At 40.4% G+C, this 18,926-nt stretch overlaps 1 protein-coding gene across 4 annotated transcripts in view; it reads left to right on the top strand.

The window, feature by feature from the left end:
• Positions 1-3,117: 3,117 nt before the first annotated feature.
• Positions 3,118-18,926, top strand: part of clip4 (CAP-Gly domain containing linker protein family member 4) — a 57,829-nt gene continuing 42,020 nt past the window's right edge. For 3 of the 4 annotated variants that reach the window (XM_062973162.1, XM_062973144.1, XM_062973171.1), the window contains exons 1-2: positions 3,118-3,274; positions 15,233-15,380. In XM_062973162.1, coding sequence (XP_062829232.1) covers positions 15,248-15,380 — 133 coding nt within the window. In that variant the 5' untranslated portion in view covers positions 3,118-3,274; positions 15,233-15,247. Of the gene's footprint in view, positions 3,275-3,585; positions 3,734-15,232; positions 15,381-18,926 lie in introns of those variants that run through there. The other variant, XM_062973153.1, reaches the window with a different exon arrangement.

Here is an 18,926-nt window from a genome sequence, read left to right as displayed (position 1 = left end):
CTGGGTCACGCTGCTGCTAAGTTACTCTGCTATAGGTTTATGGGGAGGGTCTTTTGTTAACAAGCCCACTCACCCAACAATGTTACCTTGGAGTAATATTTCCACTTTATTTGACCCCATTTGAATCTAACTTCTGGAGTGGGGAACATAAACTTCCCATCACAGCATAGAGCTATCCCTATTTAATTCAGGTAAGCTAGTAGGGGAAAACCTGAAAGGGAACCCCTTGCTCTGACAGAAAACACATTGTCAGTGGTGGGTAGAAAAGTTGGCAGGGGGTTGGAAAAAGGATTCAAAATTGTCATCTCCTTCTTTTGCACTTTGAAGTCAGTAGCATTGTGCGGGTGCACTGCAATACACAAGTGATTCCTCTTCTAAGAAATAAGAGATACAAACTGAAAGACACACCTGATGTTTTCTCTGGATGCTTATTTAGGAGAAAAATAAAAAACAAACCAGAGGAAAAAGGGGGTTCATATTTGGATGATGCAGGAAAATAAAAACTCATGTATTTATTTATAATTTGCACTCCAAGCAGATATTATTGGGTAGAGTACACTAGCATGTTGCCCTTAACCGATAGCCAGATCCCCCAAATCTTGAGTTTATAATTTCATTTAAACTGGTCCAATGTGTTAGGAAGGCAGAAAATATGCTCCCTGGCTTCACTCCACAAAACACACCTAGTCCTAGCTAATTTCAATGGATGGGCCCGGTCTTGCCTTAGGAACCTCAGATGACATGTTGTTCCATAACTAGCTGTGGATTGTACAGCTGGACCCAACCCTGGCTGTTCTTACAAAACTGTGCAAGCTCACACACTAAAAATTGTTTCTCCTCTAACAAGTTATTCAAGTAACCAGTCTGATCATGTCTTTCTTGTAATCTCTGGCACCTGATTAAACAAAAACTGGTTGACAAGATAAGTGAAAAACAAACTGCTTGGAGTAAAATATTCATTTCCATAGAAGTAAGTAGATCAAGACTCTCCCCAATAGTATAAGGGCTTCACCTTATAATATTTTTGTTATTATATCAAACGATGCCCCACCATGGAATAATGATACCTGACACAAAGTTGTTGGAAAATAAGGGTCACTAAAATCCCAGAAGAGGCAAGAATGGGGGGAAATTCTGATGTGGGTTCAGCTGAGACTAGGGGGTGCATCTACACCGTAGAACTGGGCCATGAACATTAATGTGATATCAAAATGCATCAGTTCTACTAAATGGATAGAAAAGGAATCAGAGTCGGAAGAAACGCAAGGGCCATTCAGTCCAACCCCCTGCCATGCAGGAATACACAACCAAAGCACCCCTGACAGATGGCCATCTAGCCTCTGCCTAAACCCCCCCAGAAAAGGAGATTCTTCCACACTCCTGTCTATCAACCTGGCAATTGGCAAGGTCTTGCTAGTTTGTGAACAAGACCTCATGGCTCCATGTTTCCAATAACCCTAAGAAAAATCTCTTTGTTTTCCTCTGAGGCTGAGGGAATGTGACTTGCCTAAGGTCACCCAGTGGGTTTCCATGGCAGAGCAAGCCCTGCATCCACACTGCAAAATTATTGCGTTGAAGGTTTAAAGGGCATGCTTATCAAGTCTGCAGATGACACAAAATTAGGAGGGATAGCTAGTCTCCTAATACACCAGAGGACAGGATCAGAATTCAAATTGACCTTAACAGATTAGAGAGCTGGGTCAAAAATAACAAAATAATCATCACCAAGGACACTTAGGCAGAAAAAATAAAATGCAAAGATACAGAATGGGTGACACCTGGCTTGACAGCAGTCAATGTGAGAAAGATCTTGGCGTCTTTGTTTACAAGTTGGACATGAGCCAACAGTAATATATTATTATACTAATAATAATACAATATAATAATATTAATTATACATTATTAAATGCAATATTACTAATAATATCACCCTATAATGACATAGTACAATATAGTAATTTAATGCTTATATTGTGCTATGCTAATAATATATTGTATGTATATTTGATTTGTAAGCTGCTCTGAGGCCCCTTCGGGATGAGAAGAGCGGAATATAAATGTAGTAAATAAATAAATAAATAGACAGTGTGATGCAGCAGCTAAAAAAGCCAATGGGATTTTGAGCTGCTTTAAAAGGAGTATAGTGTCTAGATCGAGGGAAGTCGTGGTACCTTTGTATTCTGCTTTGGTCAGGCCTCACCTGGAAAACTGTGTCCAATTGTGGAGAAACACAGTTCAAAAGAGATACTGACAAGCTGGAAAGTGCCCAGAGAAGAGCGACTAAAATGATCCAAGGTCTGGAGAACAAGCCCTATGAGGAGCGTCTTAAAGAGCTGGGTATGTTTAACCTGCAGAAGAGAAGGTTGCGAGGAGACATGATTGCCATGTATACTTATGTGAAAGGATGTCATAAGGAAGAGGGAGCAAGCTTATTTTCTGCTGCCCTGGAAACTAGAACTGGGAGTACAGGAGAGGAGATTTCAGCTGGACATTAGGAAGAACTTCCTGACTGTACGAGCTGTTCAGCCATGGAACTCTCTGCCTCGGAGTGCGGTGGACGCTCCTTCCTTGGAGGCTTTTAAACAGAGGCTGGATGGCCATTTGTCAGGGATGCTTTGTGCTTTTCCTGCATGGCAGGGGGTTGGACTAGATGGCCCATTTAGTCTCTTCCAACTCTATTATTCAATGATTCTATGATACCACATTCAGCGCCACTGCTCAATGTGGTTTGTACTTTTGTGATATTTATCTTTTGTGTACTTTTGTGAAATTTATCTTTCCCTATTAGAAAGCTCTGGCGCCCCAATAAACCACAAATCCCGAGATTCCATAGTATGGAGCCATGGCAGTTTAAAGTGGTACCAAACTGCTCTAATTCTGCAGTGCAGGCCGCCTCAGGGATGCCAATCCTGGTTTCCCCCAGTGACGTCACCAGGCGCTCCAACTGCTCCGTTGCCTAGGCGACAATCAACTGAAATAACGCCTCCCCAGAGGCAAGAAGGCCGCAGAGGACCCTCAGTCGTTTTACATAAGGGCCGGGCCGGGGCTAATCTCGCTCAGGATTGGCTAAGAGAAAGAAAGGGCGGGGCTTGACGCGGCTTGCTGTCCCTGAGCTGGAGAGCGGGCCGGTTGATGGACGGGCGGAGGCGGTTGGGGGCGGGGCTAAGAGGCGAGTGGGAGAGCCGGCGAGTCACCTGGAAGCAAGGAGGGAGGGAGGGAAGGAGCGGTGCCCGTCTTCCCTCAGTTAGAGAGCCTCCGCGGGCGGAGAGGGCAGGTAAAGGCGAAGGCCTCCGCGAGGAGGGAAAGACGTGGGGTCACTGGCAGGGGGAACAGGGCCGCTGCCTTCTTGTCCTATTTCTCCTCAGCTTTCCCGAGGAAGGATTTCTGAGGCGGGAAGAGGGTCGTTTAATTTAAGAGGGGGAGGGGGCCGCGTGAGCCCCCTTTGTGACGTCAGGGGCGGGGTTTGGGAGGTGGCAGGAGCACGTGGAGCCGGGCTGGCTTAGGGAAGGAAGGGCCCTGTAGGTTTTGTGTGGGGGATGCCAAGTGGGCCCATCTATTCAAGGTGGATTGAATAGATATGTGATATATGACTGTCTATGATGCTCTGGAGTTGGGCACCAATTAAGCGGCTGAGGGGGAAGAGGAAAAGGCCTGAGGCTGTTAGGAATGGTGGGAATTGAAGTCCAAAACACCTGGAGGGAGGGCCCAAGATTGCCCAGGCCTGATTTACAAGGTTTGGCTTCTCACACTTAATGTACATGTATTTCTGACATAGTAGACACTCAGTTCAAGCAGCTAGTAAAATACATATTACAGTAGAATCTCACTTATCCAAGCTAAACGGGCCGGCAGAAGCTTGGGTAAGCGAATATCTTGGATAATAAGGAGGGATTAAGGAAAAGCCTATTAAACATCAAATTAGATTATGATTTTACAAATTAAGCACCAAAACATCATGTTTTACAACAAATTTGACAGAAAAAGCAGTTCAATACGCAGTAATGTTATGTTGCAATTACTGTATTTACGAATTTAGCACCAAAATATCATGATATATTGAAAACATTGACTACAAAAATGGCTTGGATAATCCAGAAACTTGGATAAGCGAGGCTTGGATAAGTGAGACTCTACTGTATATATCAAAAAGTAATACTTTGATTAGCAACTAATCTAACTACATATGCATTTTAAAATTTTATAATTCATGTTTTAATAGAGTTTAATAGAATTTTTAATTGATGTGATATTGTTGTAATGTTTATTGATTTTGTTATTGTTTTATGGAATGTGTTCTGAGCAATGTAAATTGCCGACTGTTGTAAGCCGCCCTGAGCCCCTACTGGTGGGAAGGGTGGGGTAAAAGTTATGTAAATAAATAAATAAATAAATACAATCAGTTCCAATAATAGAGTAAAAGCGTGTTACATCAAGTTAACGTGTCTTTATATTCTTGTAATTGCTGGATTGCAGCATTAAGTCAACACAGAGTTTATGGTATGGCTTTTAAACAAAGGCTGAATGACCATCTGTCGGAGGTGCTTTGAATATGATTTTCCTTCTTGGTCTGGATGGTCCAGGAGGTTTCTTCCAATGTTATGATTCTATGGTATAGTATAGTATAGTAAAGATAAAGGTTTTCCCCTGACGTTAAGTCTAATTGTGTCCGACTCTGGGGTTCGGTGGTCATTACCATTTCTAAGCCGAAGAGCCAGTGTTTTCCATAGACACCTCTAAGGTCATGTGGCCGGCATGGCTGCATGGAACATTGTTACCTGACCGCCGGGTCTGTACCTGTTGATCTATTCACATTTACATGTTTTCGAACTGCTAGGTTGGCAGAAATTGAGGCTAACAGCGGGGGCTCACCCCGCTCTCTGTATTCCAACCGCCAGCCCTTTAGTCAGCAAGTTCAGTAGCTCAGCGGTTTAACCCACTGTGCTACTGGGGGCTCCATGGTGTAGTATGAAGCGTCGTAATAAAACAATTTTTAATCGTAAATCACAAGCAACCGGAAACTACCTGCCAATCCCTGTGGGTACCAGTTAACTGAGAGTCTACTGTTTACTGTGGGGATGCTATGGTATTGTAAATTGAAAATAAAAACACTGAAATAGTTATTAAATATTGAAATCCCCTTATGACTTTTGACCCACACTATATGGCTAAGGAGTCCCTGGTTTCGCAGTGGGTTAAACTGCTGAGCTGTTGAATTTGTTTACCAAAAGGTTGGCGGTTTGAATCCAAGGAGCGGGGTGAGCCCCTGCTGTTAGCCCCAGCTTCTGCCAACCTAGAAGTTCAAAAACATGCAAATGTGAATAGATCAATAGGTACCACTCTGGCGGGAAGGTAACAGCGCTCCATGCAGTCATGCCAGCCACGTGACCTTGGAGGTGTCTACGGACAACGCCAGCTTTTTGGCTTAGAAATGGAGGTGAGCACTAATCCCCAGAGTTGGACATGACTAGACTGAATGACAGGGGAAAACTTTTACCTTTACTATATAATGGCAAAATCAAGTTTTACTTTTGGTATTTTTTTCCTTTTTGTGGGGAGGGGTATCTTGAAGCTGTGGATGGTTGTATTCTTGGTGCACAATCTATGAATATGGAGGACTAACTGTATTTGGGTTTTTTTTTCTTGCTCCTGATTGGGCATGCAGCAATAGGGAGAGTGTGTCCTACTGCTCTGTGAAGGAAGTCAGTGCCCGCCATTGTGTTTTTGTCACATTTGCAGTTGTGTGAGGGTTCACTTTTAGAGTCCTGTGAATTTCAAATCAGCCAATTTGTAGCCATGCATCTCTCTTTTAGTTTGAGTTTGTGAAAACATGTGTGCTCATTGACAAGGCCTCAACACAGGCTACAAAGTAGCAGCCCCCTCTCTTCTTCTATCCTGATTTGATAGAAATGTGTGCCATTTATTTAAAAACTCCCAGCAATGATGCTATAATAGCTTTTAATATGAGCAAGGTATAAATGAGTTGAAGTTGAGATATTGTTTGCATACTGTTTGCCATCAATTATTCTCCATTTTTAGGGAATAATCAGATAGTGTCTCTTATGCAAATATCATGAGTAGCTGATCCAGAATTACCCAAACTCACCTGCTGTCCTGAGGTTAGTAGGTAAGGCTTTCAACCCTCCAAATTAACCTTGCCAAAAACCAACAGGCAACCATCATATGCGCCTATGCACCAACTCTAGATGCTGACGAAGACATCAAGGAAAATTTTTACTGTCAGCTGGACACCATCCTATCGGAGATACCTAAGGAGGTATCCTCCTGGGGGACTTTAATGCCAGAGTTGGAAGGGACTCTGACCTGTGGCCAGGTATCATAGGAAAAGACGGGGTCGGAAACAGCAGCTCGAATGGCATCTTGCTTCTCACCAAATGCGGAGAGCACAACCTTGTCATCACCAACACGCTCTTCCGCCAGAAAAATAAGCTCAAGACATCATGGAAGCACCCTCGGTCAAAGCATTGGCACCTCTTGGACTATGTTATTACACTTGCCAGAGACCGCCACGATGTGCTTCTCACAAGAGCCATGACAGGTACTGATGACTGCTGGACAGACCACAGGTTAATCCGATCCACGATGGCTATCAAGATCGTCCCCAAACGCAGACTCCAAGGAAGAAAAACAAGGCGCAAAATGAACACCCAAGCCCTTCAGGAGCCCTCCAAACGAGCCCTTCTCCAAACAACACTCAAAGATCATCTACCCACAGAACACCCCGAAAATGTTGAGGAACATTGGAACAAACTGAAGACCTCCATCATCACAGCCTGCGAAGAAAGCATTGGATACCTAACTAAGAAACATCAAGACTGGTTTGATGATAACGACAAAGAGATCCAACAGCTGATTGATAACAAAAGGAAAGCCTTCCAAACATGGCAGAGAGACACCAACTGTGCTGCCAAGAAAAAGACCTATGCCAGTGCAAAAGCTGAGGTCCAAAGAAGGACCAGAGAACTCAAGAACATCTGGTGGACAAAGAAGGCTGAAGAAATCCAACACCTTGCAGATACCCATGATGCTCAGGGATTTTTCAAAGCCACAAAGATCATCTACGGACCAAGAAACCATGGCATACAGCCCCTACGCTCATCAGATGGAACCAAACTTCAATTGCACTACGTTGGAAAGAGCACTACCAGAACCTGCTGAATCACAGCTCCAATGTGGCCGAAGAGACCCTCTCACAAATCCCGCAACAACAAACCAGGGATGAGCTTGCAGCACTGCCTAGTTTGGAAGAAGTCAGCAATGCCATCAGCCAACAAAAAAACAACAAAGCCAGCGGACCTGATGGGATCCCTGCTGAAATCTTCAAAGAGGGTGGACCTGAGCTGATACAACAACTCCACCAGCTCATTGAAAAGGTGTAGATGACCGAGAAAATCCCAGCAGACTTCAAGGATGCCACCATCATCACCCTTTTCAAGAAAGGAGACAGAACAGACTGCGGGAACTATCGTGGTATCTCCCTTCTAACCTCCGCCGGGAAAATCCTTGCAAACCGCCTTCTCCCTGTCTCAGAAGACACCCTCCCAGAATCCCAGAATGGCTTCCGCCCCTCCAGAGGAACAGTGGACATGATCTTCACTGCTCGACAGCTCCAAGAAAAATGCAGGGAACAAAACCAACCTCTGTACATGGCATTCATTGACCTTGCAAAGGCATTCGACACAGTGAATCGCAGCGCTCTCTGGACCATCCTCCAAAAAATCGGGTGCCCTGACAAATTTGTGAACATCCTGCGGCTCTTCCATGATGACATGATGGCAACAGTCTTGGACAGCAACGGCTCACAAAGTGACCCATTTAAGGTGGAATCAGGTGTCAAGCAGGGATGTGTTATTGCCCCTACCTTATTTTCCATCTTCATCGCTATGATACTTCACCTTGTTGATGGGAAGCTTCCCACCGGAGTGGAAATCATCTATCGGACAGATGGCAAGCTATTTAACCTCAGCAGACTGAGAGCCAAAACCAAGGTCACCACAACATCTGTTATAGAACTCCAATATGCCGATGACAACGTAGTCTGTGCGCATTCAGAAGAAGACCTACAAGCCACTCTAAACACTTTCGCAGAAGCATACGAGAAGCTCGGCCTCTCACTGAACATCGAGAAAACCAAAGTGCTCTTCCAACAGGCACCAGCTAATCCCTCTGCAAAGCCAGGAATACAGCTTAATGGTGTAACATTAGAAAATGTTGACCATTTCCGCTACCTTGGCAGCCATCTCTCCACAAAAGTCAACATCGACACTGAAATACAACACCACCTGAGCTCTGCGAGTGCAGCATTTTTCCATATGAAGCAGAGAGTGTTTGATGACCGGGACATCCGTAGAGAGACCAAGGTGCTTGTTTACAAAGCCATTGTCCTCCCAACCCTGCTCTACGCCTGCGAAACGTGGACGGTCTACAGACGTCACACCAAACTCCTGGAGCGTTTCCATCAGCGTTGCCTCAGGAAAATCCTGCAAATCTCTTGGGAAGACAGGCGGACAAATGTCAGCGTGCTTGAGGAAGCAAAGACCACCAGCATTGAAGCGATGCTCCTACGCCATCAACTCCGCTGGACTGGCCACGTTGTCCGAATGCCCGATCACCGTCTCCCAAAGCAGTTACTCTACTCCAAACTCAAGAATGGGAAACGTAATGTTGGTGGGCAGGAAAAGAGATTTAAAGATGGGCTCAAAGCCAACCTTAAAAACTGTGGCATAGACACTGAGAACTGGGAAGCCCTGGCCCTTGAGCGCTCCAATTGGAGGTCAGCTGTAACCAGCAGTGCTGCGGAGTTCGAAGAGGCACGAACGGAGGGCTTAAGGGAGAAACGTGCCAAGAGGAAGGAGCGTCAAGCTAACCCCGACCGGGACCGCCTTCCACCTGGAAACCGATGTCCTCACTGCGGGAGAATATGCGGGTCAAGAATCGGTCTCTTCAGCCACCTAAGAACCCACCCCCAAGATACCAAGGATGGAAGACTATCGTCCTCGAACTACGAGGGATCGCCTAAGTAAGTAGGTAAGGTGCAGTAGACAGATGAATGTGGTGAAGCTGCCATCTTTTCGCTTGCCTTAGTTAGCTAAAATGTTTTGGGCTGGTCTTGTTCGTAGTCACAAATGATGGGGATCAAATCCAGCTAGGTTGAGAAGATCCTTGTAGGTTGTGTCTACACTGTATGAATACAGTTTGGCAGCACTTCAACTTTCATGGATCCGTGCTATGAAATTGTGGGAATTGTAGTTTTACAAGGTCTTTAGCTTTCTCTGCCAAAGATTACTTGCGCCTCATCAGTGGGTAGGAGAAGGGAAAAAAATGGAAAAATCTGATCATTTTAATCTATCAGAAGGAAGGCTTTCTCACAAATCCAAAGTGATGCAGTCCCTTTAAAGATGTGACAGGCCAAAAAGGTCAAATTCCAATCTGATCATTTTTGGGGAAACAACATGATGCAAGTTCTCCCAACTGTTCATATATCACATAAACTGACTGGCAGCTCATGGGGTGCAGACCCACAAGTAATAAGAACATCAGCCCTGGCTTTGTCTTTCTCAACTGCTGAGTACGCCTGTCCTGTCTGGCAAAAGTCTGCCCATGCGAAGCAGGTGGACATAGCACTAAATGAAACATGCAGAATAATCACAGGATGCCTTAAACCTACACCTGTTGATAAACTCTACAAGTTAGCTGGCATTGCCCCTCCTGACGTGCGACGGGAAGTTGCTGCTAACAGTGAGAGAAATGAGGTTGAACACTGTGAAAGCCACCCACTGCATGATTATCAGCCTCCTCCCACCAGACTCAAATCAAGGAAGGGCTTCATGAGAACCACCACTCCTCTTGATGTTCCTTCAGCAACAGCAAGGGTGTCCCTCTGGACAGCTAAACCTGGCAATTCTAACTGGATGGCCCCCCATGAGGGTCTTCCTCCAGGGGCAAACCAAGAATGGGCAACTTGGAAGTCCCTAAACAGACTCAGAAGTGGAGTGGGCAGATCTAAAGACAACTTGGCAAGGTGGCACTACCTGGAGGAATCCTCCACCTTGTGTGACTGTGGAGCAGAACAAACAACTCCGCATATGTATGCTTGCCCACAATGTCCTGCCTCATGCACGAAGGAGTTGTTGTTTAAAGCTACGGACAATGCGGTTGCTGTTGCCCGTTTTTGGTCTAAAACTATTTAGTTGCTTGTGATTTCCTCCCCCCCCCCATCATTTTAAAATGTATTTGTTATGCAATGCTTTTGACACGAAATAAATAAATAAATATATCACATTTTCTTCATAAGTATTATTATCATATTGGTCATCTAGTTTTCATTCAACTTTTGTTCAGATATAAGAATCCCTGCCCCCAGCCTTCCTTGCCAAATAGTTGAGGGAAGGCTGGAAGATTTGAGTTTTTGAGTAGTAGAGCTGTGCTACAGTCTATAATAGGAAAATGTTCTTCATATATAATATATACGCACAATCCTTTTATCCTGTCCAAAATTTGTTATTAAATCAAACTTTATCCCAGATAAATTCTTTTGGAAACTTTGAAACTGCAGACACTTCCCCCCAGTTTCCCCCCAACAACACAGAAATTTGGGGGGAAATCTCAAAAAATGCAGTATTAGCACCATTTCCAAGTTGAAAGTCACATTATGTATGACATGGTTTAGAATAAAATATCATGTTGGATATATACAAAATAGTTTATTCAGAAGATAATTTCAATTTGAATTTACTTTTTAACTATTTTTAAATAAATGGAGCTATTAAGATCCTGTATTGTAAGTGACAACTGAACTATAAGAAGCCCTTTTAGTTTTACCAGTTTGTGAGAAGCAAATAATTAAATACAGCAGAAACCATTAACATTAATAAGAAAATGTCATTCTTAGCTCTCCATAGTGCCAAAAGATCGTGAAACACTAATTCCCAAAAATGTAGACTAGGAAATCATAACCAGACATTTTAATAATTTGAGGTACTGTCAATAGTTTTACCTAAAACTGTGCGGGGGAGGGAGGGATACAAATAATAAATTATTGTTATTATTATTATTATTATTATTATTATTATTATTATTATTATTATTATGGCAATAATAATAATAATAATAATAATAATAATAATAACAACTTTATTTTTATACCCCGCCCCATCTCCCCGAAGGGACTCGGGGCGGCTTACATGGGGCCAGGCCCGATAAAACAAACAAAACAGTAACAAAGCAATAAAACAATTATCCCAGTAAAAAACATCAACAACAATAAAAACAATCATTAAAATCAACAAGCAGGATACAGTGTTAAAAACAGGAGACTAATTCGTAATACAGTGAAGCAGTTTTCCCCATTTCCAATTTTTCTAGTGCATTTCTGGGCTGTGACATCTTCACTCTGCCTTGTTGTGGTAAACATCAAAAGGAGATCTTGAGGAACTGCCCTGTCCCTTTTTTTAAATGGAATTTATACATTTCAGGTATACATTTGCTACCAACTTTCTCTTGTTCATTCCAATCACTCTTCAGCTTCATGGGTAAGAACGGCATGGCTTTCTAGATCAGTGTTTTCCAAACTCTGGTCTTCCAGGTGTTTTGGACCTCAGGTTCCAGAATCCCTTATCATTTGCTGTAATTGCTGAGGCTTCTGAAAGTTGAAGTCCAAAAGACTCGGAAGACTAGAATTTGGCAATCACTGCTCTTGGTGTTTGGTAGCCCTGCTCTAGATGTTAATAACGTCAAGGTTAAATGTGCTAAGGAGAAGACAAAGCTGCCATTTTAAAAAGTACTTAACGTTGTTCAGCATGTGTTCTAGATAAAATAATAGAAATTGAATATGAAGGAATTTTTCTCAAGAGACCTTAGGGCCACAGTTTTTATAGATAATAAATTAGGTTGCTCTTTATTGGCCTGCCACAGCTATGGCCTCATTTTCTTTAAACATTTTATCTTCTATTAACTTTCCTTATTTTTTGTTGTAAGTTTACATGTTTACAAATAGCTGCTTTCCTGCACGCTTTTCTGATTCTTTTAAAATGTGGGGTATAAATCAAGATAATAATAATAATAATATATTGTTCTGTAATCCCTCATATGTGTGGTACTATAACTCCTATCATCTCCAGCCAGCATGTCTCTTGGCAGAGTGTTGGAGGTTGCAGTCCAATATATCTGTGGTATGACTTGTTAGGAGAGGCTGCTATAGATGTGCTGGTTTGTGTTCCTTTGGGGGAATAGTTGGGATAGAAATAAAAATCAAATAATTAGATTATAAGAATTTCCCCCCTTTCGTTCTACTGTTGAACTTGTTTTCATGATCATGAAAGTGGGTTGTGGATGGGGTTACTAACTATAGACTTGTAACTTACATAACTTCTTTCAGGATGCTGAGTGCCTTTCTTATTTTACAAGGTAACTGAGGTTGTTTCCTTAGGCGTCCTAATCTGTGAAGCAGAAATGATTTTTAGCAGCTGCTGTAAATATAAAGTGTTCTTTTTGCTGTTTATAATGGTGACACATTTGTTGTACCTTCTGTGTGGATTAATAACATCAGCAGAACTGTGGGCCCTTCCACACAGCCATATAACCCAAAATATCAAGACAGACTAAACCACAATATCTGCTTTGAACTGGGTTATCAGAGTCCACACTGCCATATATCACAGTTGAAAGCAGATGATGTGGGATTTTATTCAGCTGTGTGGAAGGGGCCAAAGTTTTCACTGTCTATATTTTGGGATCATGTCTCTCACCAATGAATTGTTTTCAAGTGTGTCTGATGCTACAAATGAACAGAGCAGATTTACTGTAGTTATAATTAGTTTAAGAGGTCGTGATAGTTTATGTGTGATATAAACTATTTAACACAGCAAACCAGAGCCCCAAAATCTATAGAGGAAGATGGAAAATAATCTTTCAGGAAAATAGTATGAATTAATTTCATTATTCTCATTTTTTGCATTTATTAATAAAAGTATCCCCAGTAAACATTATTATATTGTGTATTTTAAAAATTCCCAAAGTTTCACTCTGATTTTAGAGACATTTCTGTCAGTATGGGCCTACTGTCAAATAGTCTTACTGTTCAAGCTTAGTGTTCACGCCGCCTCACTTTACCTGTACAAATGCATAATCCTTTTGTTATATAGCATCCCAGTAATTCCTTAATATTCTTAAAACTGCATAAGAGGAGAATCGATTAATGCATTAAGGAAACAAAAAGCCATGAGGCCAAACTATATGTTTTAATATGTGTATTTTCTAAAATGTTGTAGATGATAATGTGTTTTTAACTATGTTGTAACCTGCCTCAAGCCACAAGGAGAAGTGGGTAAGAAATAAAACTATTATTATTATTATTCATTTCTGTATTTGGGAATTCACTCAAGCTGGTGTGAGAGTAGGATAGTCTGAAAATATATGGAAAAAAGAGCACATATATCATGAAGATATAGGTAATTTTAGGAGAGAGAAAATCTTAGTCAATTCTAGGAAACAAAAAATCTTTTTCAAATTTATCTTCCAGTATACATTCAGAAATATGTGCTGAAATTATACATAGCTATATATAAGATTGTTTTAACCTTTCAGAAACATGATACGAACCGTACATGTTGAACATCCCCTATCTGGAATTCTAAAATTTGAAATACTCCAAAATCCAAAATTGCCCATAAGAGTGTCTAGCAACTTTGCTTTTTGATAGTTCAAGGTACACAAACTTTGTTTCATGTACAAAATTATTAAACATATTGTGTATAGCATTATCTTTAGGCTATGTACATGAAACAAATGAATTTTGTGTTTAGACTTGAGTTCTGTCTCCAAGGTATATTTACACATACACAAAGGTGTTCTAAAATCCAAAAAAATTGCAAATCACTTCTGATTCCAAGCATTTTGGATTCTTAGGCTGTATAAATATATAGCTAATTATTGTATGTACACACTTCTAAATAAAAGGTTGTTAAGTCCTTCAGCACACTCCACGGGAGCCTTGACCCAAATATGTTATATAAACATACTTTCCTAGGATTTCAAAGTACTATGGGGAACTCAATTGGTTAGAAGTACTGTATCATGTTAAAAATAATCTTTCCAGATTTTTGAAGTTATGAACTTGAAAACTCTGCTAAGGAGTAGATAGCAGCATGGAGAAATTGACCCTCTGCCATTTCACTTATGCAGAAATCCAGATTACCTTTTGAATCTTATAGTGTGTTCAACCCAGCTGAATATAAAAAATGGCAAAATTACCAACCATATTTAAGAAGAAAATGTAAAAACCTGCTGATATGCTTATGAAAAATACTGTTTTTAACTGAATTATGTAAAGAATGTTCATATTTAGAATTTTGTTCTTAACTGTTACGATATGCTGAAAAAAATCCTCGAGTCCAACTGTCCTCTTGCAAAAGTCATATGATGCATTTTCAGGTGGTTTCCCATCCAGTTGTAATCTCAGGCTTCTTATAGTAGATTGCTCTGTTTTAAGATAACATTTTAGTGTGTCCTTGATGCAATGGAGGGAAGTGGCACTTATCAGAAAGTACCCTATTGTGTGTGTGTTCATGTTGAATTGACATTTAAACATTGAATAGTCAGGAACTGTGGGACCAATGTACTGCAATACGGAGTATGACTAAGTTTTAAAAACTGTGTTGGCACTACATGGATTAATTTGACTTCACATTCTAACGAGTTGGATAAGGAAGAGTTGGTTCCATGCATTTCAGTGAAGATGTAGAGGACTTCCATGCCCCAGGGATGGAGATATCTGCAAACAAAATTACAGTAACAAAGAGAAGCTCTGCTGACTATCAAAGTCCTGTTAAAAATCTACCACATGCTTGTTGTGGGATTTGATTCCTTTTGTAGGAACTCCTGCTTTGAACTTGTTTGTGTTAGTATAACTTCAATTGATTGATTCCATTTTTGGTCTCTTTGAGTTTCATCCCAAATGCTGTGTCACAATTATAACATCGTAAAATAGCAAAATAACTTCTGAGGTTAGAGGGATTTCCAAATCAGTTGAGTCCCTTAATTAATTCTCAGTGTATTATAAAGTAATAGCAGTATTATTTTGCTAGAGCATCTTCAAAGACTAAAGTCTTGTGTGCTTATGTATGTGAAAACGAGAAAGTTTATGTAAAGTCCACCAAAATATATTATACTGTCTACACTTTTTGAGATTTTTTTTTATTTGATTTGTTTCTTGAAGGTGGCTTTGTAGACGATGACCATAGAGGATCTTCCTGACCCTCCCATAGAAGGAGATTCATTAACTACACGATACCAGTATTTTATCCCTGGCTCTGAAGATCCAGTTACCTATTCCGTGTCTGCAGCACCAATGCCTTCTGAATGTGGTAAGTATAGCTGTAAACGGAGAGAATTTGCAGAAGATGTCAATGAAGATGCATGGATCTGGAAAGGATGTTGAAATCAACTGAAGTTCCACACCTGTCTCTCTTCCCTAAAATATGTCAAATAATTGTATAATAAGAGCTGTAAAATATAAGTAACTTAAGAGCCTTTCTCAGTCAATTGCTTTATGCAAATAAAGCTTGAATGATTCAGATCTTATAACTGACTGATAAGCTTCATTTTTACTGCACTAAAAGAGCAATATTTTGACCTGTCAATCAATCAATTATGTTTTGTAGAACCTTGTAAAAGGTTTGTGAAAGCATAATAGATAGGAATGGATTACGTATATACTTGAATATAAGCCGACCCGAATATAAGTCAAGGCACCTAATTTTAGCACAGAAAATTAGGAAAACCTATTGACTCGAGTATAAGCCGAGGGTGGGAAATGCAGCACCTGCTGGTAAATTTCAAAATAAAAATAGATACCAATAAAATTACATTGAGGCATCCGTAGATTAAATGTTTTTGAATATTTATATAAAACTGTAATTTAACATAACACTATCCAACTCTGATTAAATCTTTATTGTGGAGGCCGAAAGAGTGTGGCTTCTCTGAAGCTTGCAGAGACCACCTCAAACAAATAGACTCTAGAGAAACGCAGAATGGAATTGAAAACATACCAATGAGAATGATTGCAATTATTAATTATTGTTAATTATTGTTCATATTTTCTCCCAGTCTGGGACTCCAGGTTTACAGGAGATAAAATAGATACAGCTTTTTTTTACATTATGCAAAAGTTTAAAATATAACTGAAATAAAATAAAATATAGAACATTAGAAGGAAGAACAACAAATACAGTAGAATCTCACTTATCCAACATAAACGGGCCGGCAGAACATTGGATAAGCGAATACGTTGGATAACAAGGAGAGATTAAGGAGAAGTCTATTAAACATCAAATTAGGTTATGATTTTACAAATTAAGCATCAAAACATCATGTTATACAACAAATTTGACAGAAAAAGTAGTTCAATATGCAGTAATGCTATGTAATAATTACTGTATTTACGAATTTAGCACCAAAATATCACAATGCATTGAAAACATTGACTACAAAAATGCGTTGGATAATCTAGAACGTTGGATAAGCGAATGTTGGATAAATGAGAGACTGCTATATAGGAATCACAGTACATGAAAGGTCTTTTTTCCTGTACAATCAGCCCCCGAAGTCCTGATGAAACAAAAGGATCTTCACTTGTCTACAAAAAGATAGGAAGGAAGACACCCATCCCTACCTTTCTGGGGTGTTTCAGAGCAATCACTGAGAAGGCCCTCACCCCTATTTCAGGATAGTGGGGATAGAAAGAAGAGTATTACAAATCATTATTCTAACCTCCTTCAATGTAAATGTGCTTACGTATCCTTCCAATAATCACCATAATTTATTTTAACTATAATTTTTGGGGAAAATGCTGTGTGAATATGAATAAGTAAAAGTGGGAAAGACTGGCGTGGAAAAGAAGGACTGGACACGGGAAAAGATTGGAATGGGAAAATTTAATTTTCTATTAAAAATGTTCTTTTTACTCGTAATTCATGTTACTGTTAACGAATATGTTAAAAGTTTTGATTAAAGTTTATTTTTAGATTAACACAGTTTATTATTCTTGAACCTTGTGGTCCCTGCTAACAACAAAAAAACAAAGTGGTCCCTGGTCAAAAAGGTTGGGAACCACTGTTCTAGGCTGATTGGGACTGGCATAGCACCCCTGATGTGCCAAGTACTAGTACCAAATTTGTGCTCATAATTGTTCCTTTCATTCCTGGAAATTCACCATTGACTAGCAGCCCATGGCTCAGATTGTAATACACATTAGTCTCAGCAAATTGGGCCAAAGGTAAGGGGATGATGTCAGTTGCAGCCCATGTGGGGTTTCCAGCTGCTCATGCCTGTGTTTGGCTTCATCGGGAGACTGAACTTGCGACTAGGACAAGCCCTATGAGGAGTGGCTTAAAGAGCTGGGCATGTTTAGCCTGCAGAAGAGAAGGTTGAGAGGAGACATGATAGCCATGTACAAATATGTGAGGGGAAGTCACAGGGAGGAGGGAGAAAGCTTTTTTTGTGCTGCCCTGGAGACTAGGACACGGAACAATGGCTTCAAACTACAGGAAAGAAGATTCCACCAGAACATTAGGAAGAACTTCCTCACTGTGAGAGCTGTTCGGCACTGGAACTCTCTACCCCGGAGTGTGGTGGAGACTCCTTCTTTGGAGGCTTTTAACAGAGGCTGGATAGCCATCTGTCGGGGGTGCTTTGAATGCGATTTTCCTGCTTCTTGGCAGGGGTTGGACTGGATGGCCCATGAGGTCTCTTCCAACTCTATGATTCTATGACATCTTACATCAAATTTGTGGCTTTTCCCCAAAAATATATTATTGTAGCCCTTTCATTACCTATGCAAGAAATTTATATGAATGCATTCAGATACAAAGTTTTACTTACTATTATTAATGTGGTTGTCCTTCATGTACAAGCAGAGATATCTCATTCTGTTGAAAGCTGTAAAAAAAAGGAAATGTTCAATTTCCCCCCTTTGCCAACAAGCAGTTTTTTCCATTTTAATTTATTGTCTTCTCTATTTTTAAAGGAATCATTATCAGACAGTTTGGAAATTGTGTTTTAAACAAGCTCCATTAAGCTGCACCACAATGAACTATGTGTGGTTTTGTGTGGATAAGGACAGAACTCTGGGAAATGTAGTTTGGGAAGGGAGGAGCCCTATGCCAGAGAATTCAAAAAGCCTTGCCCTAAACTACATTTCCCAGAATGCAGTGCACTGCTCAGCATTAGAGAGATTTCTGAGAAATTTAATATTCTACACTATGATTTTTGTTTCTGGGTTATAAATGTAATTCCATAATTGATTCTATCATAAAAACATGGTGAAAGTTTATTAAATTGCAAAACCTTTGTCTTTGTATGAGGGATGTCATATTATAGCATACTTTGCTATCTAGTTCACCAATTTAACATCGTCATCCAGCCATTTAACAAAGTTTTTGGTGCAAAAGCAAAATTCCTGTTGTAGAACCACTACTTTCTAAGTAAGGACTACACAATTATACAGGAAATAGTACTTGCAAACTAGGAACATATTTTCTTTAATAATTCTTTGTAAAACACTTTGACAGTTTGGTGGGCTAAGAGTGGTAAATATGTTCTACCATTTTAGCGAGTTTCACCCCAATAGCTGTAAAAATGACAGAGAAAAGAGTCCCTGAAGTTTCCCCAATTATAGTAATTATGTGCAAGTACTATAACGAAACAGTAATGAAATTTCATTACTCCCATTATAGTAACAATTTTTTCACTAGCTATGCTTTAAAAATACTTTAAAACCAAAACGCCAGGGCCCCCCAGTTTTGTAATGACCTTTGAACCATTTTTAATGGATTGCACATCCCTAGTATTTACACAGTTAAAGCTTGTGCACCAGCTGACCCATTCTTTGAGAAGTCAGATCTGCCCAT

Source organism: Anolis carolinensis, chromosome 1, assembly GCF_035594765.1.
Source record: "Anolis carolinensis isolate JA03-04 chromosome 1, rAnoCar3.1.pri, whole genome shotgun sequence".
Taxonomy (NCBI): Eukaryota; Metazoa; Chordata; class Lepidosauria; order Squamata; family Dactyloidae; genus Anolis; species Anolis carolinensis.
This window is presented reverse-complemented; position numbering and strand designations above follow the sequence as displayed.